This window comes from Mustela nigripes, chromosome 16, assembly GCF_022355385.1.
Source record: "Mustela nigripes isolate SB6536 chromosome 16, MUSNIG.SB6536, whole genome shotgun sequence".
In the NCBI taxonomy this organism is placed as follows: domain Eukaryota; kingdom Metazoa; phylum Chordata; class Mammalia; order Carnivora; family Mustelidae; genus Mustela; species Mustela nigripes.
The window spans coordinates 58,090,214-58,111,145 of NC_081572.1; the positions used below are offsets into that span (position 1 = coordinate 58,090,214).

The window sequence follows — 20,932 nt, forward strand, 5'->3', positions numbered from 1 at the left end:
GTGTCAGCCAGGATCCAAACTCCCTTCTGTCCAGCTCCCCGTGATAAGTCCTTTCCTTCTTATACATGCCAAGACATTCAGACTTCAGCAGTGTAGACAGAACCTAGCAAAAGCAATTTGTTCCAGCGTGATCGGTGTTACATGTAGGTACAGAGGAGGGCTCCTTTTGCTTTGGGGGACTGGTAAGGCTTCTGCCCACCTGCGGGGCAGCAGCATGAATAGTTCACCAGAAGAAAAGGGACAAACCACACTGGGGACAAGTCAGGAGGGAGAGCTGGAGTTTCTGGAGCGCAGGATGGAGTAGGCAGGCAGGAAATGACCAAGCAGGAGGAGCACAGCCCCATGAGGAAGAGCCTCCTGGGCCCAGCCCCAGTCAACTTTGCTTGCCCGTTTTCTCACATTCTGTACCCAAGCAAGCCATCAAGTCTAGTTGGCTTAAATGCAAACCCGGAATCTCACCACCTGCTCCTCACCTACCACTCCGGCCCCTGGTCCAAGCCCCCATCACATCCCACCTAGTTCTTCCAAGAACTTCTAGTTCTAGTTCCCTTGCCTGCCTATTCCAGACAGAACAGCCTGAGAGAGAGACACCCTGTGACATCGGGGACCTCAGCCTTTAGCTGCACATTAAAATCTTAAGAAATTCTCAAAAAGGTCTCCTGTCTACATTGACCCCAGATATTCTAATTGAGTTGATAGGACCCGGGGCCCACGAAGAGGTATTTTGTGAAGCTCCCAGAAGATTCTCTCTTGTGGCCAGAGTTGAGGACCCCTGATTGAGTGTCAGTCCGGTCTCTGTCCAAACCCTGCAACCCTTCCCATCTCATTCAGTCCAATCCAGTGGTCTGCAGGGCTGTATGTGGTTCGGGCTTCTGTGACCTCTCTTACTTCTCCCTAGTTCCTTCCACTCCGTCCGCACTGGCCTCCTTTCTGTCTGTTGAACAGGTAAGGCAGGCTTCTCCCTTAGAGCTTTTGCCTTCGGCGTTCCCTTCGCCGGAAACGTTCTTCGGCAGAAGTCGGCCTAGCTTGATCCTTGACCTCTAGGTTTTTGTTCAACTCCCACCTCCTTAGTGGCACCTTCCTTGCCCATCCCCTTTGGTAGCGCCACTCCTGCCCACCACCCTGTATCCTCCTTACCTTGGCCCGTTTTTTTCAGAGCACTGGTCACATCTGCCCTCTAGAATATTTTACATTTTTTGTCTCTTCTCTGCTAGAATGCAAGCCACAGGACATCAGCAATTTTTAATGTCTCTTTTAACTGCTGTAGATTCCTGGGCGCCCAGGTGGCTCAGTCAGTGAAGCGTCTGCCTTGGGCTCAGGTCAGGATCCCAGGGTCCTGGGATCGAGCCCCGCATGGGCTCTCCCTGCTCAGTGGGGAGCCTGCTTCTCCCCTCTCCCTCTGTTCCTCCCCCTGCTCGTGCTCTCTCTCTAATAAATAAAAAACTTAAGAAAACAAACAAAAACCCTCTGTGTGTTCCTATCAATGCTGTCTGACATAGAGTAGATGCTCAGAGTCTTTGTTGAGTAACTGAATTTCCGTATGTTTATATGGTTCCCGCCAAGTCGAATCTGAGGTACTAAGGGATACCAAGGGAGAGGTCAGGCACTTGGGTCTGAAGTTCACCATGACGAAAGCTGTGGCAGCAGCTGACCAGTCCAGAGAAACATGGACATAGGGGCAAAGGAGCCCCACCGTCACCCACAAACCTGCTTCTCCCTGTGTCCCTCTTGAGGGGTGACCCCAAGGGGTGACCTGGTCACCAGACAGGGACTGAACTCCTCACCTCCACATCTCACCCCTCCAACAAGTTCTATGTTACCGTCTAAGTGTCCCCCAAGTCTGCCACGTCTATCTGTCCGCACTAACACAGCATCCTCTCCCCCAGCGACTGTCCCGGGTGCCTGCACGGTCCACCTTCCGGTGTAAGTGGTTTCTCTAAAACACAGAATTGACCTTCTCCTTGGGTCTGAAAGTGTTGCGGTGGGCTCCGTGCGGTCCCCGGGGCCAAGTCCCAGTCCCAGCAGGCCCGTACACGTGCGCTGGCCTCGCTGTGTAAGCTCCTGTCTTACCGCTCGGCCCGTGGGGCCCCAGGCCCAGGGCTTCCTCGCAACTGCGCGCCTCTACTCAGGACGCAGGAGAGGCCACTCTTCTCCGGAGGCTTTCCTGCCAACCGCGCTGCCTCCGCCCCCCTCCCTGCGCCGCATGGTCACCGCTGACACCGCTGGGCGGCCTGTCACCACGTGGTCTAGGGTTCCTGCAGGCACTATTGTAGTTGCAAGGTGTCTGAGTGGGTGACTGCGGCGTCACGGAGAGGAGCCCGCGAGGCAGCCCCCGGGAGGCCGAAAGGGAGCGGGGGACCAGCCCTGGAAGCCAATGAGGGAGTGTGAGGGTGTTCCACTGCGTCAGCGGGGCCCGAACCGCCCTTGGGAGGAGGAGCCTGGGGTCTAGCGCCGCGCAAGCTGCCCTCGCTTCCCACCCAGGGACACGGAGCCCTTCGCGACCGCAGACCTGGCGGGGTCGCAGGGCTAGGTCTCCGCCGGCAGCCCTCCCCAGGCGAACGACCTCTGGCCTGGGGCTCCGGAGCGGAGGAGGTGGGGACGCCGACCGCCCCGCGCAGCCGGTGGTCCACAGCCAGCGGAGAGCCGGCCTCCTTTGTGCGCAGGCGCGCCGCCCAGGCCGGGAGGGGCGGGGCCTGGACGGGTCGAGGGGCGGGGTCAGATCTCGGGCCCGCCTCTCCGAGCTCCTGTGAGCGACCGGGAGCTGGGCAACCCAGCTCCTCCAGGGGCTTCAGGTGAGCAGGGGGCACCGAAGGGTCAGGACGCCTCCAGGTCGGGTGTTGGTCGGGCCGCGGGTCCATCTGTCCTGCCGTCTGCCAACAGCGGTCTCCGCGGAGAATGGGAGAACAAAGGAGGGGGCGGTTCTGGGGCCCCCGAGGGAATGAAGGGTCGCAGGTACCCCGCCCTGCCCGCTGACAGTTTCGATTTCTCCCTGAGTCAGAGGCGCCGCCCTAGAGACCCTGGGCTGGCGGCGGGCGCAGCAGCCTGTCCGCGTTTGCTTGTCCGTCTTTGTGTCTGTCTCTGGGTCTGTTTGGCTGTGCCCGAACTTGCCTCCGCCGCTCAGACTGAGCCTCCCGGACACCCCAGTATCCCGCCAACTACCCCTGTCCCATGGCAGGTAAGTGGGCTCCGGGTGGAGGGTCTCCGTTATCCCCCCACGGACTCGGGAGCCGGGCGTCGAACCCATCCTCCCGGAATGTGCTCCGACTGGCTGCGTGGGCCCCTCCCTTCCTCCGGGAGCCGCCGCCCTGCTCCCCCGCCGCATCTTTCTCCGCCTCTTCCCATCACACTCCCCCCTCCGCAGCCTCGCGGCCCGGCTCCTGGGGGAAGTGGGTGAGGCCGCGGGTCCCCTTCTAATCCACCGCTGTCTCCCTCGACAGGCTACTTGCCCCACAAAGGGCACGCCCCTTCACCCCCACCACCCTACCCTGTGACCGCGGGGTACCCGGAGCCGGCCCTGCACCCTGGGCCCGGGCCGGCGCCAGTGCCCGCCCACGTACCTGCCCCTGCACCCGGCTTCTCTGTCTTCCCCTCGCCCGGCCCTGGAGCCCCACGGCCTGCCGCCCCCTTCTTGCCACTGCCGGGGGTGCCTTCCGGCCTCGAATTCCTGGTGCAGGTGAGTGGGAGGGAGGAGGAGTGGCGGTATGAGGCGGGGAGCCTGGCGTTCAGGCCAACCCGCTGACATCGCCGCCCACCCCACTCTCTTTCCAGATCGATCAGATCTTGATTCACCAGAAGGCTGAGCGCGTGGAAGGTGAGTGGAAGGGGGAGTAGGTTGGGCCTCATGGCGCGGAGGGGGGGGGCGCGGAGAGGGTGCGCTCTCAGGGGTGCCAGTGCCTGAGCCTCTGCCTGTCCCCCGTGGCAGCGTTCCTAGGCTGGGAGACCTGTAACCGGTATGAACTGCGCTCGGGGGCCGGCCAGCCCCTGGGTCAGGCGGCTGAGGAGAGCAGCTGCTGCGCGCGTCTGTGTTGTGGCGCCCGCCGGCCCCTGCGTGTCCGCGTGGTGGACCCCGGTGACCGCGAGGTGCTCCGCCTGCTCCGCCCCCTCCACTGTGGCTGTGGCTGCTGCCCGTGCGGCCTCCAGGAGGTGGGCCCGGAGGGCGGGGCCGAGGAGGGGTTCGGGCGGGGGGGCCAGGCCATGGTGGGGAGGACCACTGACTGAGCACGGTCCACTCGCAACGAGGCATGGGCTCAGGCCGGTGAGATGGGCGGCCGTGAGGGTGGTGACAAGTGGTCTAGCGAAGGGGGCGGGAGGTCTTGTGCGGGGAGACGGATGACGGAGCCCGACCTGTGAGAGCTTGGGCCGGGGTGCCCTGGCTCGGCTGATCCTGTCTGCCCCACTCCAGATGGAAGTCCAGGCTCCCCCCGGCACCACCATTGGCCACGTGCTACAGACCTGGCACCCCTTCCTCCCCAAGTTCTCCATCCAGGATGCCGATCGCCGCACCATCCTGCGTGTGGTGGGGCCCTGCTGGACCTGTGGCTGCGGCACAGACACCAACTTTGAGGTACCGGGAGTAAGGGGAGAGTCCTGGGACCTCCGTAAAGCCAGATGGCAGCTTCTGTGAGGTGGGTTGGCCAACACGAAGGTCAAGACCCTGAGCTCTAACATCCAAACCCACTGTGACTCATACCACACTTCCAGGGTTCCTCCACTCAGGAAGGGATGTCCCTGTGGTCCTGAGAAATGAAAGCTTGGCAAAGAAGTGTCTTCTTAGGGACCAGTGCTGATGGTCACTGGCAGCCCTATGTGGAAGGGGAAAGAGTCTAAAGCCAGGCCCGATTTAGGGCAAGTCTGCTGTGGGCTGGACCCGTGTGGCTCCTTTGCAGGAGTCTGAGCCCTGACCCAGGAGCAAGCACCAGACTTGCTAAGATCCTGCTGCTTGCCCCGCCAACCTAGAAGTCCAAACAGCCCCTCCAACTGGGAATCTGGGTGATCTATATCCCTGTCATCATGCATTTCTGTCATCCGCCGGGAGAGCCCAAGTGCTGATACTCTCAGGGGAAGGTTTCTAGAAGACAGGTATCTCACAGACACTTGAGTTCCCTCAGGGATAATCACCCGTACAGATAAGGAAGGGATAACAGGTAGATGCCCACAGACTTCCCAAGGCTGTTGATGAGGTGTCTGGCCTAAGCCTGCTTTTAAAATCGAGTCACCTTGGTGTGTGGGTGGAGGTTCCATGATTGATGGAACCAGTGATCGACGGATCACTGGTGAGCTCTGGATGGGAACAGGGAGACCTCAGGGCCCTCACAGGGCCAGTCTCCCTTTTACCTAATTGTGAAGGATCCCTATTTGGGGCTGCAGTTGGGATCCCAGGGCTGGCAGGGAGAAGCCCTTCCTCATCTTGAGACTGGTCTGCAGGAGTGCCCCAGCTCTGGGAGGCAGTGGGGGAAGGTGACGGGATGGGCATTGTTCCAGTCATGAAGACTAAGCCTAGGAAAAGGACCGGGGGATCACTGTGAGTTCCCACCCACAGTGGCAGGAGCTCTTGCTGCTGGGCCCAGGGAGGCCCGTGAAAATCTGGGTCCTCACAGGCCACATACTGCTGCCCCCATAGAAGCAGGTGGACGAAGCTGCTGATGGTGGACAGGATCTGTCCTACTTTGCAGATTTGAGGAAAACCACACCTTCGGACAGCCACAGCCTTCCAGAAGCCTGGGGGGCTCCTAGAGCTCAGCCTGCCCAGCCCCACTTGAGCAGACTACTGTGTTCAGGGCATCCAGGGCACCCACCATGGGTGCCAGGTACTTTGGTAACCAGAACAAACCCAGCGGGCAGCCCTGTGCTGAGATGAGCCCATCACACTTACACGTGTCCCACCGCTGATGTTCTGTTCTCACATGAGGCCTTTTAAGAGCCACACATCAGAGCCCGAATTCTGATTTTTGCTATACACACGCAGCATGACCTAGGCTGACTCAGTTTCCCCCAATGTCACGTGGAAACCTGGGGCTGTCGGAAGGATTCCCGGAGTGGAGGGCCTGCATGGTTCGTGCGGGGTGATGGTGGGAGGTCAGTCGCATCCTTCCCAGTTGGGTTCTGCTCCCCATCCCCCAACCCCAGGTGAAGACCCCGGATGAGTCCCGCAGTGTGGGCCGCATCAGCAAGCAGTGGGGGGGGCTGCTCCGAGAGGCCCTCACGGATGCAGATGACTTTGGCCTGCAGTTCCCGCTGGATCTGGATGTGAGGGTGAAGGCTGTGCTGCTGGGAGCCACATTCCTCATCGTGAGTTGGCCGCCCCGCCTCCCCTCCTGTCCCTCTGCTCTCACACCAGGCTTTGAGCTCTGGTGACAGTGCCCTCCCCTCAGGACTACATGTTCTTCGAGAAGCGAGGAGGCACTGGGCCTTCGGCCATCACCAGTTAGAGGCCACGTCAGGGTGAGGAGACCATCACCTCAACGGGGATCCAAGATGGTGGCCTGCCCCAGCCCCTCCTCAGAGGCAGCCCCTTCCCTTAAAGCACATGACAGGGGACAGACAGGGATGCCTGAGAGTCTAGGGGCCACGTGGCCCTACCCCTACCCTCATTCCCCGGCCTCCTTCGCCTCGGCCCCCAGAGAAGAGTATTTAGGAGAGCCCTGTCCCTGCGACCTCCCACCACTGTCTCTGGCGAGCCCCCAGCGCGCAGGCATATTCGCTTTCAGACTCTCCCTCACCCCCTACCAGGCCTCTGCTCCATGTGTGGTCTGTGGAATCCAGAGCCCTGGGGTTTTCTGACAGAGCTGAGGCTGGGGCCCTGCAGCACCAAAGACGGCAGCAAAGGCTGCTCTCCCCCCGCACTGGCGTGGCCAGCGAGTCCAGCCTGAGACTGTGGGCCTCTGAGGGGGGATCCCCGCCTCCCCGTCAACAGCTGTAGGGCCTGCCCTCCGGTGCCAACATCCTTCCCCCTTGGGCCCTGCCCGCAGTCAGCGCTTAGCAGCTCCCGTGCCTTACACAAGCATCCCGTCCTTTCCTCACCCGGGGAAGGAGGCTGCACCTTTGTATGTTATATTCATATAAAGTTTGTAACTTTTTGGATACTGGGAGATGTATGTCATGGGACAATAGAAGCATGGGTGCGGGAAGAAACCCAGGGAAATAGGTGGGCCTTTGGCGGTCGGGGGGGTGGGGCTGGCCCGTTTCGCCATCCAGGCTGCCCAGGTCCAGTGTCCTTGAGTTCAAGAAGACAACGCCATCCTCCATCATGGCCCCAGACCGAGCCAAGCAGTTTGGGCCATGTACCCCGAATCCAGAGGGAGGCGTCTGCCATCTGGGATGGCTGCGCACATAGAGTCTGGCGTGGTGGGGCCCGGCCACTCCGGATGGCTGTTCCCAAGGTCCTCCTGAGCAAGCGTGTGATGGGGGACAGCTCTGTCTCTCCAAGTTCTTTTAGTTGGGAATACGGTAGGCAGACCAGACTAGATCCTTCTATGAACTAGCCAAGGAGGCTGGAGCCTTCGGAGGCCAACGGGTACGGGAAGAGATGCTCGCCCATGCCCGGCCCCAGCTCCTGCTGCAGCTGCCTCTGGCACAGTCTCCCCATGGAGGAAGTTCTGCCCTGGTGGGATCCGTTCTGGTTCCGCTTGGTCCCACACGGCCAGGCCGTCCATCCAGGCCGGTATCCGTGCCCAAGGGGGCAGCGCTCAGGGCCGAGCCAGGACATAGCGACTGGCCGCGGAGAGATCCCACTGGTAATGCTCCAGGATGCGTCGGCAGTCGGCTCTGGACCGGCTGCTCAGATGGTAGAGCTGCTCCACCTGCGGGGTGGCAGGGGGGACAGTGAGTGCCAGGTGGGGGGGGATAGTGAGTGCTGGGCAGGGGGGACAGTGAGTGTTGGGCGATTGGTGGGGGCCGCGGGAGCTGCAAGAACCAGAGAGCAGCATCCGGCTTTACCTTGAGGTTCCGGATGGCAGAAACCACGTCTCCCCCAGTGGCCCTCAGTGCTGCCTGGCACTCCTGGTGGGTGACTCCGTGCACACTCAGCTCCACCTGCGGGGCACAAAGCCTCGCTCAGGCCGCTGCCCCAGCCTAGAGCCCCCTCCGGACACCAGCCACATCAGGGAGAGCTCACCTCCATGACCCTCCTCTGTAGCTCGGGGTCTGGCAAGAGGCCTCCAGAGGGGATGGTGGCTTTGCCAGTGGCAGGTGCTCCTGAGGGCTGGCTGTGGGGGGGTTCCCTTTTGGGCCAGGGAGGCCGCTCCCTGGGGGGCTGGCTGGGCTGAGAAGGGCTAGAGGCAAAGGGAGTCCGGGATGGCAGGCCTGGGGGTCCCTGGGGCACGGCTCTGGCATGACGAAGTTCAGGGGGGCTCGAACCACCCCCTGTGGGGCGGGGGCCCAGGGACAGAACAGACTCCAGACTCTTGGAAAGGACTGTACATTGAGAAAAAAAAATAAAGCTTGAGAGGGAGCACAGGCGCAGGGCCCTGCCTTCTCCCCACTCTGTGCCCTGCTCTTGGGGTGACCCTCAGCTAGGGGTGCAGTAGGGTATGCCCAGCAGACACCCAAGTTGAGGCAGGGGAGGCCCCAAAAGGCCGAGGTGGCAGGAGCTGGGCTGTCCAGTCAAGTGCGCCAAGTTCGGTACTCCAGGCAGGAGGATACTCAGAGAATCGCTCTTGATCTCGAGACCCCAGAGGCCAGGTCCCCATCAGCCATGCCTACCTTTCATCCTCTGCAGGGGCACATTCCTGTTCCTTCTCTGGGCCCGTGCAGGAGGTAAATCCTGAAGCTTTGCCTTCCCTCTGTCCCTGTGAGAGACAGGGATCCCATTCACTCCACACCCCCACCCCTGACCCACCTAGCCGTGTCCCCTACCCCAGAAATGTTGGGGGGCTCTCCCAGGCAGGCGGAGACTCAGAGGGGACCCTCCAGCTGGGAGCTGAGCCCAGCCTTCCCTCCAGCCTCACCCGGGCCCCCTCCCCAAGCTTCCTTTCCAGAGAAGTTGCAGGACGTGGTTCCCCCAGCCCAGCTGTGTCCCCCCACACACCCCACCCCACTGTTTCAGGTGCCTACCCATTTCCGCTTCCCTGCTGTCGCTCTCCCTGGGCAGGGGAGACCCTCTGGACCAGACGGGTGGCTGGCGGCCCCCCCCCGTCTGCCAGCGTCACCGCCGAGGCTGGGAAGCTGCCCACTTTGAGTGTCCGGCCATTCTGGCCCTTCCAGGTCGCAGAGTCGGGGCTGTGGGAAGAGGCACTGGTGAAGGCGCCGGGCGGGGGCTGGGCCCGAGCCCACATTCAGCTCGCAAGCATCTGCCTGGAGGAAGGGAAGCTTTTTTTCTCCGGAACACAAAAGGGCTCTATGGGCTTGGTGGCTCCAGCCGGAGGCCACCACGATGGTAGTGCAGCTCTCGGGGCCCAGTGGGGTAGAGGGGAGGCAGAGGAGCCGGGTTCAAGATGCTGAGGAGCAGCAGGTCGGACCCGCATCAGGAAGGTGGGCTGTGAGTCCTCTTCCTGGGGACATGTGGGTGGCATGAGGCTCTCACCTGCCCTCGATGATGGTGATGAGGTCACCAGTCTGCATCCTTAGGGCGCCTGGCTCCATGACATCCTGGACACAACATCCCTCAGGAGGCCAGGCCTGCAGAGACAGGAGGAGAGGGTATTAGGGGGTGTGGCCTGAGTCCAAAGGGTAATTTCCTGGGAGCAGGGAAGAAAGGAGACACCTCTCTGTTCTTGCCCCCAACAATGAAACCTATTCCAGCTATGTCCTCGGTCCTGGGCCCAGGGTGGGACTGTCCCCGTCCCCCGGTTGTCATCCAGGAGGGGAGGCAGGCCTGGAGTCCATGCCAAGCTGGGCACAGCCCAGGAGTCAGCGAGCAAAAAAGGGGGGCCCTGTCTCTACCTAGGGGAACCAAGGCGAATGTCCCCTACCCTGCTTTTACTCCACACATAGTTCTGCCTCCTGGGGCCTCCAGAAATTTTCCATTTCTTTCCGGTCCCACTGCCTTGACTGTGAACCAGACATCGGCATCATTTCATTCCTGCTTCGGAGCCCGTCACCTACCTGCTCTTCCCATGTTCAGTGTCCTGCCTCCTATCCCTTCTTGCACCAAGCCAGAGCGACAGAGCACATAACGTGGGCTTGTGACCCACTCCTGCTCAAAACCCTTCCATGGCTCCCAGGTGCCATCGGAGTAATGACTGAACTTCAACAACAGAGTTCAGTGATTTGGGTCATTTCACTGGTTTAACTGACCTAAGACTGCTCCTCTGCTTACTCTGTGAATTTAGGCAAAGCCCTTCAATGTCAATGCCATAACTGCCCCATTCGTAAAGGCCATGAAACAGTGGCCTTCCTGGATGGTGAGAATGAAGTAGTGGTGCAGGAAGATAGTCTAAGTGTCTTAGTGTGGTACCTTCCACAGATCAAGTGCCCTGCAATAGCTCTGGTTATCTATGGCTCCTTCCTCATCCCTGCACAGCGCCCCTGAGGTCACCTCGCTGTCTTCCCTGGGTTGCCGGCTGAACTGCTTTAACCTCTGCCTGGAGACACCCATAGCAGCCTGCTGCTCTGAGCGCCCCCTTTTCTGGCCCAGCCCGCAGCCCTTGAGCCCGCATCTGTGTAGGCCAAACTGTCTCCCCAGGGCTCCGAGCACCCTGCAGGTAGAGCCCGAATCTGCTGGTCTGTCCCAGACCCCAGCCCGGGGAATTATGTTAGTCTTGTGCGTGCAACTCTGGGAGAAAACGGGGAGGTGAAACGGGGTGTGTGGGGGGAGGTAGGGGCTCCCACCTCTTGGAGCAGCCCCTCCAGGTAAGAAAAGCTAGGCCGGTCGGCGGGGTGGGGGGCCCAGCAGCGCAAGGCGATGGCGTAGAGCGCCCTGGAGCAGAGGGGAGGCCGAGGCAGCCGGGCCCGGTCCTGCTCCAGCCGCTGCAGGATGAGGTACGGCGGGACCCCGGCCCAGGGCTCCTTGCCCCGGGAGAACATCTCCCACAATGTCACCCCAAACATCCACACGTCAGACGCAGAAGAGAAGGCCCCCTGGCGCAGGCTCTCCGGCGGGCACCTGCGGAAACTCTGCTGAACTAGGCCGCCGAGGGGGCGGGGCGCGTTTCCCCCACGAGCGACCTACACGGCGCCACCACCACCCTCTGTGATCTCCTTCCCAAACCCTTCCGAATCCTCGTTCCGGCCTACTCTGGGGGCCTGGCGTGCCCACGCCGCCCGGATCAGCGCCCCCTCGGCCCCTCACCAGGCGTAGGGGATGGGGCGGGGCCCGCCCATGACGTAGCGGCCCCGGGCGCCGCGCAGCGGCCGCACCAGCCCGAAGTCCGCCACCTTGACCGTGCGCGGGGAAGCCAGCAGCAGGTTGCGCGTGGCGAGGTCTCGGTGCACCAGCCCGCGGGCCCCCAGGTACGCCATGGCCCCTGCCAGCTGCCGCAGAAAGAGGCACAGCAGGGCCACGGGCAGCGGGGGTGTCGGGGCCGGGGCGGTCAGGCGCGCGTGCAGGGAGCCCAGCGGCGCCAGCTCCATCACCTGCCGGAGCGCGGCGCCGCGTGAGCAGAGGTCTGCCCCCCTCCCCGCCGCCCACCCCGGCCTCTGGCCTCCTCCCTCCCTCCCATCGCGCCCCTGCCCTGGGAGCTGCTGTCCGGCCAGCTCACCATCTGCAGAGGCTGGCCCAGTACGAGGCCGTGCAGACGCAGCACGTGTGGGTGCTCCAAGTTCATCATGACGGACACCTCTCGAAGGAAGTCCCCCAGCTCTGTGCCCACGGGGCCTTCAGGACCCACCCGGAGGGACTTGACAGCTACTGGGACCTGGGGCGTCACAGGGAAAGGACATTGGCACCCAGAGCAGAGAGGGCATGCAGGGCAGAGGGGAAGCCAAAATTTAAAAAGGAAGGAAAGAAAGAAAGGAAGAAAAGAAAAGAAAAGAAAAGAAGCAAAGACCAGACCGGCGGCTGGCCCCAGCACCCAGAATGAAGGAGGCTCCCCGGACTCACACTCTGGCCACCAGGCAGTGTCCACAGCCCTCGGTGCACCACGCCAAAGCAGCCAGAGCCCAGCAGCTCCCCTCTGCACACAGCACCGTCCGGGATCAGACACTTGAGTCCCCCCTCGGGCTCAGGGAGGGACAGGGGGCTGTCAGGAACTGAGGTGGTGTCCTTCTGCTCAGGTGCTAAGCCCCCAAGGATCTGAAGCAGGGGTGGGAATTAAGTGTGTGGAACCCTGTACCACTCCTCCCTGACACTCGGCCCGCCCCAGTTCCGGGCCTACGCTGACCCTTTAAGCCTGTTGCCCCCCCCACCCCAAAACACACACCTTGTAGACCCAGTTCTTTGACTTGAGCCCCGAACGGTGCTTCTTCAGAGCCTCAGTGAGTCTGCGCTGGGCTGGGAAGGTCAGAATCAGGGCACGTGGGTGTTACATGATGGGCTGTGGGGGTTAGGTCAGGACGCAGGAGGATTTACAGGGCAGAGGAGGGCTGGTGGGGGGCAGGCTGAGAAAGAAGAGACCAGGGGCCCCTTACCAGGCCGGCCCATTCCAATGCCATCCAGGTCCTCGGGCCTGACAAAGTCAAAGTGCTCCGGCCGGGTCACAGTAAGCTCCTCGAGGATGGGTCGGTAGAACTGGGCCAGCTGGATGTCCCGGAGCAGCCTCAGCAGCCACATTGAACTCGCCTCGGGGACCATGTCTGGAGAAGGCATCCCGGAGGTCCATGCATCCAGCTCTAGACACAAAGCCAATGGGACTCCCAGACAGCAGAAATGGGGCCTCGAGATCCACCCCCACCCCCAACCCCATCAGACACACTCAGGTGCAGAGGGAGGGATGCATCAAAGAATGGCAGGAATCGGGCCACTCCCACAAACCCCAGGAAAAACCCTAGGTGTGGCCTACCTAGGGTCCCCACCTCACACTTGAGATCCCAGAGCTCTGCAGACCTGACATATGTTCCTCTTCCCACTCTTGAGATAGGACGGCACCCTACTCCTGGACCCCTAGGACACCCAGGTACCACATCCCTGCCAGGGATGCCCAGATATGCTAACTACACAGTGCCTCCGCCCTGCCGATGTGCGTGCCCAGACACACAGGAACCTGCCTCCACACTGGAAACACTGCTACACACACACACACACACACACACACACACACGGAGACCTACAGACATGCTGCAAAAGAGGGCTGAGCCACCCAGACACATGGCCTTTCAAGTCCGAGACGTTCCAGTAACGCTGCGGTGAACCATGCCTGCACGCCTACCGGTGACACTGAGGTTCACGGCCTCTGAGATACACCGCCCCACGTGTCGGAGACATCAAGGTCCACAGAAACACACAGCACACGAGACGACCAGGGCCCGTGCGCACACATTCCTCAACTACGCGGGCATACGGCCCCTCAGCTCCGAGATGCCCAGGCTCACCGCCCGGTCGGCACCCGAGACAGCCACGCCTGAAATCACTGGGTATTTGTGACCGGCGGTCAGGTGCAGGCTGAGCTAAGCTCGGGCACTGCCCACGGAGCCAGGTGCTGCCGGGTGCACAGTCCCTTCCACACCCACCTGCACTCAGCTGCAGGAGCCCTGCCCGCACACCTGAGTCACTCAATCCGACCGGGCTTCTAGGCAACTCCCCCAGTCTGAGCTAACCAAGGCCGGGAGCTGTGGGCGCTGCCTGCACCGCGCTCTCCCTTACACGCACCTGGACGCCCCCCTCCACCTTTAGTTAAACCCTGACGAAGGGCTGAACTAGGGACCGGGCGCACGGAGAGGCGAGGAGGGAGGAGGCCGGGACCCAGGGAGACCGCCAGCAAGGTGAGGTGGGGACAGTACCCGAAGGGGGACGGGAGGAAAGGCGGCCGCGGAAGGGAGGGGAGGCGAACAGGGCATCCGAGGACGCACCCCAAGCGACGGCCGCTCCTGCGGCCCCTGTGCCCCGCGTCCCCGCCCCGCGGGACCCTCACCTGGCGAAGGCGGAAGCGGCGGCAGCGGAACCACCCTGGCCACCAGCACTAAATCCCGGGGGGGCGGGACCACAGCCTCGGGGGCGGGGCCGCAGGCCGTAGGGGCGGGGCCCGGCGTCGCGCTGGGGAGCCCTACCACGCCCCTCGCCCCCAACCCGGGAAGGCCTGAGGCGGGGAGGCGGGGCGGGGGGGGCCGGGGGGGCGCCTCCTCCTCCGGGCCAGACCCGGAGAAACCATTCTCCCGTCTTTTCCCTCTCTCACCCTCTACATCCTCTTTCCCGCCTCTTCCAAAGAACTTTTCATCCCTCCCAGGCTTCCTGGGACCGTGGGGTCCTGTCCCCCGTGTCCCCTCTCCCCAAATCTTTCACCTCTCCCGGCCAGAGCCCCACCCCTTACGCAGATCAGCACCAGATGGAGAAATGCTGCCCAGACCCTGGGAATGTGAGGCTAAACAGGACCTTGTCCCTGCCCCCTAGCAGGGGAGAGGGCTTCCTAGCCCCCATATGGGGGGAGGCAGGGTGCTCTGAAATGGAACCAGGGCGGACAGGTGTTGCTGGTGCAGGAAGTCAGCCCTCAGCCCACGTGGTCTAAGTAAGGTTGGGACCGTTGTCCCTGGCCCAGCTCTGAATATTGGTCCAATGTGCTGCCCCGAAAAGGAACCTTTTGGGAGCAACCCAGGACAGAACACGCGGGAGGTCTTATGTGTGAGTGGGCTCCTGCCCCCCATACCGGCTTAGTACCTTGTCTGGGTGGCCAAGGGCAGCACCCCATGCTTTAGGGCACCCCTCCCCATAACTGGCACTTAACTGGCCACGTTCTGGCTCAACCCTCCTTCTCCCACATAGTCTCCGTACACTGGCTGTGGGGATGGGGGCCACAGGTCAAAGTCCAGAACCTCCAAAAAGGCTCTGAGGAGGAGCATTCCTCTCCTTTTCCCTCAGGGGTCCCAGAGAGGAAGTCACCAGTCTCAGGACGTCTCGTGTGTCTCCTTCTGTCCCAAGGAAGGATGTGCAAGCTGTCCCCAAAGTCCCTTGGGGGGAACACACCCCCCATCCTGGTAAGCATACAGGATATTCCAACACTGATGGGAAAATTTTTATAGTTTACAGTTCAACCTGCTTGGTTTCCTTGCCTTCTCTTGACCTCCAGCGAGGCCAGCTTATCACACTGTAATAGCTCCCTCTGCATCTGATGTCCCGGCTATACTGTGGGATCCGCATGGTAGGGGCTGGATCTGTCTTGTCTATCCTTGTGTTTTGTTTTGTTTTGTTTATATTTTATTTATTTATTAGAGAGAGTGAGAGAGAACGCACAAGCAGGGGGGTGGGAGAGAGAGAAGCAGGATCTCCACCAGCAGGAAGCCTGACGCTGGGCTTGATCCAAGGGCCACAGGATCATGACTTGAGCCAAAGGCAGATGCCCAGCCACTGAGCCACCCAGGCTCCCCTCATCCTCTGTTCCTACTCTTAGTATTTGGGACAGTGTAGGCATGTAACAGGTACAGTGCATATTGTTTGCGAAGAAGTCTGCTCAGTCTGTCATTCCTCTGTCCTTTCTCCCTGCTTTTAAGACATCATTGGTATTTTGTAGTTCTATTAAAAAATATCTAGGTATGGATTATTTTTTACTTATTCTGATCAGTGTATTCTATTTCCTGTATCTATGAATTCATATCTTTCATTGGTTTTGGAAAATTCTCAGCTAGTATTTCCTCAAACATTATTTTTCCTCCATTCTTTGGCTCTCCCCTTTGGGGACTCTGATTAGTATTATGCTAGATCTTTTCATTCCATCCCTCATGTTGTTTAAACTCTCTTCTATATCTTTCAATCTTTGGGTCACTGTGATGCCATCCAGGTCTGTCTTCCAGTTCACCAATTCTCTCTTTGGTTATGTCTGATGTGCTGTTTAATCCATAGTCTGAAGGATTTTTGTCATTGATACGAACACTGGCAACTTTGTATGCTGACAGTACTTTATTGAGGTATAACACATTTAGGAACATGCCCAGATTTAACTGTGTAGCTCAATGCATTTCTTCTTCTTCTTTTTTTTTTTTTTTAAAGATTTTTATTTATTTAAGAGAGAGAGAGAGTGCATGAGCAGGGGGAGGGGGAGAAGCAGAGGGACAAGACTCTCTGCTGAGGAGGTAACCCTGAAGCAAGGCCAAGTCTCAAGACCCAAGACCATGACCTCAGCTGAAGTCAGGTATCTAACTAACTGAGCCCTCCAGGCTCCCCAGCTCAATACATTTCAACCAATGTACATGTGTATTGATGCTGATAAAGACCCAGAACATTCCAGTGATCTTGGAAACTTGCCTTGTGTCCATTGTTAGTCAATTCTAGTGACCATTCTCATGTCTAAAACCCATAGATCACTTTTTCCCCCAAAGATTTTATTTATTTATTTGACAGAGAGGATCACAAGTAGGCAGAGAGGCAGGCAGAGAGAGAGGGAAGCAGGCTCCTGTCGAGCAGAGAGCCCCTTGTGGGGCTCGATCCCAGGACCCTGAGATCATGACCCTCTGAAGGCAGAGGCTTAACCCACTGAGCCACCCAGGCGCCCCCATAGATCACTTTTTCTTGCTCCCGACCTTCTTATTGATGGAGTCATAGGCTGTAATTGCATTCGGCTTCTTGGACTCAACACGTTTTTTGAGACTTATCTTGATGTTGTCCGAGTTCTTGATGGGGATCACGTGGTTCCCTGAGCTTTTGGGGAGAAGAATGCATAACAACTGATTTTCCTCCAAATGTCCAGCATCTTCACAGATCTGGGAGCACCAGAGGTCTTCTAGGAGTTGAACACATACATGTGGAGGACATGGGGATACAGGAAGCAGCTGCTGCCAGAGAGGCCGGCAGGAGCCAAGTCAGGCACTATGTCATCCTTCAGCAAGCTCTCGCTGTGTCAGGTTCTAGGGAACAAGCAGACACGATCCCTGGCCTGGTGGGGTTCACTCTACAGGGCCTTGGAGAACACAGTCAGGAGCTTGGGCCTTACCTGAGGGCTCTGATAACGGCTGGACGTTTTTAGGAGAGGAATGAGAGAACCAGGCGGCTGCGTAAGCAACTGGGAAAAAGAGAGAGAGGAAGGACAGGGAGCTCCGGGAAGAGGTTCTCGCCGGTTCAGGGGAGAGAGGTTGGCCCTGCTGAGACCTTGGCAATGGGATGGAGAGGAGGTGAAGGTAGGGGCCTCCGCGACTGGACTCTGGGCCTAAGTCCTGTGCTCCAGCAGGAAACCAGACCATTTTTCCAGCAGGAAACCGGACACGGAGGCTCAGCCCCACCTTTGCCTTTAGCTTGGAAAAAACCCAGGGAATGAGAAGCCTCTTTTTTCCTCCCCTTCTCCCTCTTCCCATCTGACTTCTGGAGTTAAGCTTCTCTCGTCCCTACCTGCGTGGGAAGTACTGCCTGACCACTCTCGGGTGGCACCCCTTCTAAGCTGAGATGGGGCGTCCTGCTAAGCTTGGAGGCCTGGGTCGGGCACCAGTCCCACTCAGTCTGCCTTTCCCCAACCCCAGCCCTGCCCCACGGGCTCTGCATCCGAGAAAGATGAGCACACGCACACCCCCGGCCAAGTCTTTGCCCAGAAGGCAGGGAACCAGAAGGGTAAGCAGAGAGGCCCTCTGGTATCTTCCCCACCTACTGCCTTGGGTTTGGGTGGAGGGTAGGGCCCATCCTTCTGCGGAAAACTCTACTCTCCTACTGGGAGCCGCATCAGCGCCCCCGTAGCCCCTCCCTTCCTGCTCTGCTCCCTGAGATCACGGGCCTGTCCCTTGCCACCTTACCTATGCCAACCTCTCAACAGGGGAAAATCCCTCTCTCTCTTTTGGGCCTTTGTGGGGCTGTTCCCATCTGGCTAAGGGCAGGAGGCCTGAACCCCAACAACATCCCTGCTTCCCGTTATTGCACTCATTGCTGTTCCGACCTTGCCAGTAACTTGTCTGTCTCCCGCTGCTCGATTCCAAGCTCCAGGCAGAAAAAGACTTGATCTTGTCTGAGTTTTGCTGTGTCCCTCCTGCCCAGTCCAGGGTCTAGCTCACAGGGTAGGTGCTCAGTAAACTTTTATGAACAAATGGGTGAGATGCCGTCATCTGGGTCGAGAGAAGCCAAGGAGACTTTTTGACATCAGGAGCTCCTTTGCTGGGAGTGATGCTGATGGGAGAGCCCGAACCGCCCCCATCAGCATTCCCTGGTGAACTTGTCCCTGCCCCTCTCCCCATTTGCCACCCACCCCCCGTACTTGGCTCTTCCTATACCCTGGGGTGAAACCCTTCCATTCCATCACCCCATCTCCATCCCCCGGCTCCTGGAGGCCCGTCGCTTCCCAGTTTGGATTTGCCTCGCTAGAGTTTCCAGGCAGCCCACCACGCTGTATGTCCCTGCTGGTTTGCTTTCCTAAGTGGGAAGTGCCCTAAATCCACCCTATTCCTCCAAGGTCACCAAGGAGCACAGCATAGAGCGCCCCCTCCCCGGGTCTAATCACCAGCGTTGGAGTCCCTACCCTGTCGCTTGCCATCGGTGACTCTGAGCAAGTTACTTCCTGTTTCTGTGCTCCTGTGTCCACGTGTACGGCAGCCAGAGTGGAGGCCAGTGACCCCCCCATCCGCATTAATGTTGTACACAGCGCCCTCCCGGGGGAGCAGGGCTGATCTGGGGCATCAGAGGGATAGTGCAGAAAGGATGGGCCCGTCCAAGACAGTGTGCCTTCCACCCTCCTCTCTCAAGCCTCTCCCTCTGGGGAGGTCTGGTCACTGGGTCATGAAGAGGCACGAGCGGTCCCAGGGAGAGGCTCCCCACGCCAAGAGACAGAGGCCTCTTGCCCACAGCCAACACCAACCTGTCAGGCATGCAAGTGAGCCAGCTTCAACATGATCCTCTTGCCCTGGTCAAACCTCGGATTTCCGTGACCCTGACTGACATCCGGACAGCGCTGTCCTGGGAAGCTGCAAGCCAGAACCACACAGCAAAGCTGCTCCTGAATTTCTGATCCTCAGAAACTCTGAGATCAGGTTTATTGTTTTAGGCCATTAAGCTTTGGAACAATTTGTTACGCGGCTGTAGGTGACTAATACAGAGCATGAAATGCTTGGAATCACGTCGGATGCATCGTCGCCCTCCGGGGTGGCCTGCGTTCACGTTCATTTTACAGGGACCAGATGGAGTCTGTGGCTGGCGAGTGACTCGTAGCTGGAAGGGCGTGGCGAGTTATGTCGTGAACACAGGGCCCCATCGGTGCCAGGTCCTCAGCTCCTTTATCTGCCCCCATGGTTGCAGCGATCTGCTGCCGAGCCGTAAGGCCTGGAGGCACGGGTCAACTCTCTGATCATGCTCCTGGGGTCTGAGAATTTGGAGTTCCACCAGGACAGGGTGGGGATGGGTTTTCTCTGCTCGAGTGGGTCTGGCCGTTGACAGCTGGGGCCTGTCTTATCCTCCCACGGGGATAGTAGATGCTGCCTTTTGACCCAACTCCTCAGTGTGGACCCTCCACGGGGCTCCTCACCGCATGGTGACTGGGTTTCTGAGCGGATATCCCAGGAGACAGAAGGCAGAGGTCGCCAGTTTCTTTAGGACATGGCCCAGGAAGTGGCCCAGTGTCACTCCTGGCACATTCAGCTAGCTGGCCAGCGATAGAGGAAGGCATGCACAGACCCTGCCTGTCCACAGGAGATGTGTCAAAGAATTTAGGGGCCATTGTTTGAAATGGCCAGTCTCTGTTCTTAGGAGAGGGGCTCAGGGAAGATTTTTTAAAAATATATATTTTATTTATTTATTTGACACAGAAAGAGAGCACAAGCAGGGGGAGTGGCAGGCAGAGGGAGAAGGAGCAGCAGGCTCCCCGACCAGCAAGGAGCCCAATGCAGGACTTGACCCCGGACCCTGAGATCGTGACCCTGACCGGACGGCAGACGCTTCACCAACTGAGCCACCCAGGCACCCCTAGAGGGAAGGTTTCTAAGGAAACACCACCAATCTGATGTAACAGGTGCCACAGGAGAGACACGTCTAGGGAAGGGACACTCTGCTCTGCTTGAGGAGCTCCGAGCAGGCTTCTCGGAAGAGGTGATGTTGGAGGCAAGGGCATTCGGGTATGCAGACGAGCCCAGGCAAAGGCAAGAAGCCGGGCGCAAACAAAGGGTTTGGGCAACTACCAGTGATGCAGTGTGGCTCTGGGGTGGGCAGAGCTGCGGAGATGCAGAACCCCAGGGGACCAGACTGCAGAGGACACTCACTGCTGAGAAGTACACACATGCATGAGAGCCAGGGACAGTCCATCAGACGCTTAGCGCTGCCGTTAACCTTGAGGGAGATGCCAAAGAGGAGGGGGCGGGTCTGGGAGGGAAATGGTTTTGGACCGGGAGACTCCGAAAGGCCTTTGGGGCATTCAGGTAGAGATCCCACTTCGACCTGGGTTTGGTCAGCTCTGGGATGAGGACCCCTTAAGACGTGGGGAACCTTGAATGTCAGGGTCAACGTCCAGGTCTGTATTCCATAGGCGGAAAAGAGCTAGGGAAGGACTTCAGTAAGAGATCGCAACAGCTAATGCTTAGTGAGGGCCCAGCACATGTGGGCGCCGTCCCAAGCATTGTCCCTGAACTTATCTGAACCTCGCAGTAATCCTGTGAGGGTCAAATGCTGGCAGAGTTCCCCGTAGTGAAGAGATCACCGCTGGTGATATAGAACATCATGGCACGACGTGTGTCTTCGAGGGCTGAGCTGATAAAATGTAAACAGAATAAAAACAGAAAAAGCCATCGAATCAATGAACTGCGTGATTTGCCTTTCAAGGAATGGAGAAGTTACAATAGCTTGCCCGAGGTCCGGTGAGACACAGAGCCAGGATCTGAAACCGTGGCAGCCCGACTATGAAGCCCGAGTTCTGAACCATCTTTTGACGCTGGACAGGAGGCCATCCACAGTGTGGCGCTTCGAGAAGACCCATGTGGCCACGGAGGGTGCGGCGGCAGAGAGCGGAGTGGGCTG

The 20,932-nt window shown here is 59.4% G+C and overlaps 2 protein-coding genes across 7 annotated transcripts; one reads left to right on the forward strand and one right to left on the reverse strand.

Annotated features, from left to right (window-relative positions):
- The first annotated feature begins 2,700 nt into the window (after positions 1-2,700).
- On the forward strand, positions 2,701-7,080 carry PLSCR3 (phospholipid scramblase 3). 5 transcript variants are annotated; one of them, XM_059380244.1, is made up of 8 exons: positions 2,701-2,792; positions 2,995-3,175; positions 3,438-3,673; positions 3,769-3,811; positions 3,923-4,143; positions 4,403-4,564; positions 6,127-6,288; positions 6,372-7,080. In XM_059380244.1, exons 2-8 carry the CDS (start codon positions 3,169-3,171, stop codon positions 6,426-6,428), a joined length of 888 nt encoding a protein of 295 aa, XP_059236227.1. In that variant the 5' UTR covers positions 2,701-2,792; positions 2,995-3,168; the 3' UTR covers positions 6,429-7,080. The 5 variants fall into 5 exon arrangements, with proteins under 5 accessions (XP_059236227.1, XP_059236226.1, XP_059236229.1 ...); XM_059380243.1 differs by having other exon boundaries at positions 2,999-3,175; XM_059380246.1 differs by having other exon boundaries at positions 2,704-2,792; positions 3,122-3,175.
- A 17-nt stretch (positions 7,081-7,097) lies between these two features.
- TNK1 (tyrosine kinase non receptor 1) lies at positions 7,098-14,003 on the reverse strand. Of its 2 annotated transcripts, XM_059380239.1 has the most exons (13): positions 13,944-14,003; positions 12,505-12,705; positions 12,297-12,367; positions 11,978-12,169; positions 11,637-11,792; positions 11,228-11,511; positions 10,768-11,041; positions 9,521-9,615; positions 9,052-9,216; positions 8,701-8,786; positions 8,114-8,412; positions 7,936-8,031; positions 7,602-7,799 (listed from the first exon to the last, which is right to left on the reverse strand). In XM_059380239.1, exons 2-13 carry the CDS (start codon positions 12,680-12,682, stop codon positions 7,686-7,688), a joined length of 2,010 nt encoding a protein of 669 aa, XP_059236222.1. In that variant the 5' UTR covers positions 12,683-12,705; positions 13,944-14,003; the 3' UTR covers positions 7,602-7,685. The 2 variants fall into 2 exon arrangements, with proteins under 2 accessions (XP_059236223.1, XP_059236222.1); XM_059380240.1 differs by lacking the exon at positions 8,114-8,412 and having other exon boundaries at positions 7,098-7,799.
- Between the last annotated feature and the right edge of the window lie 6,929 nt (positions 14,004-20,932).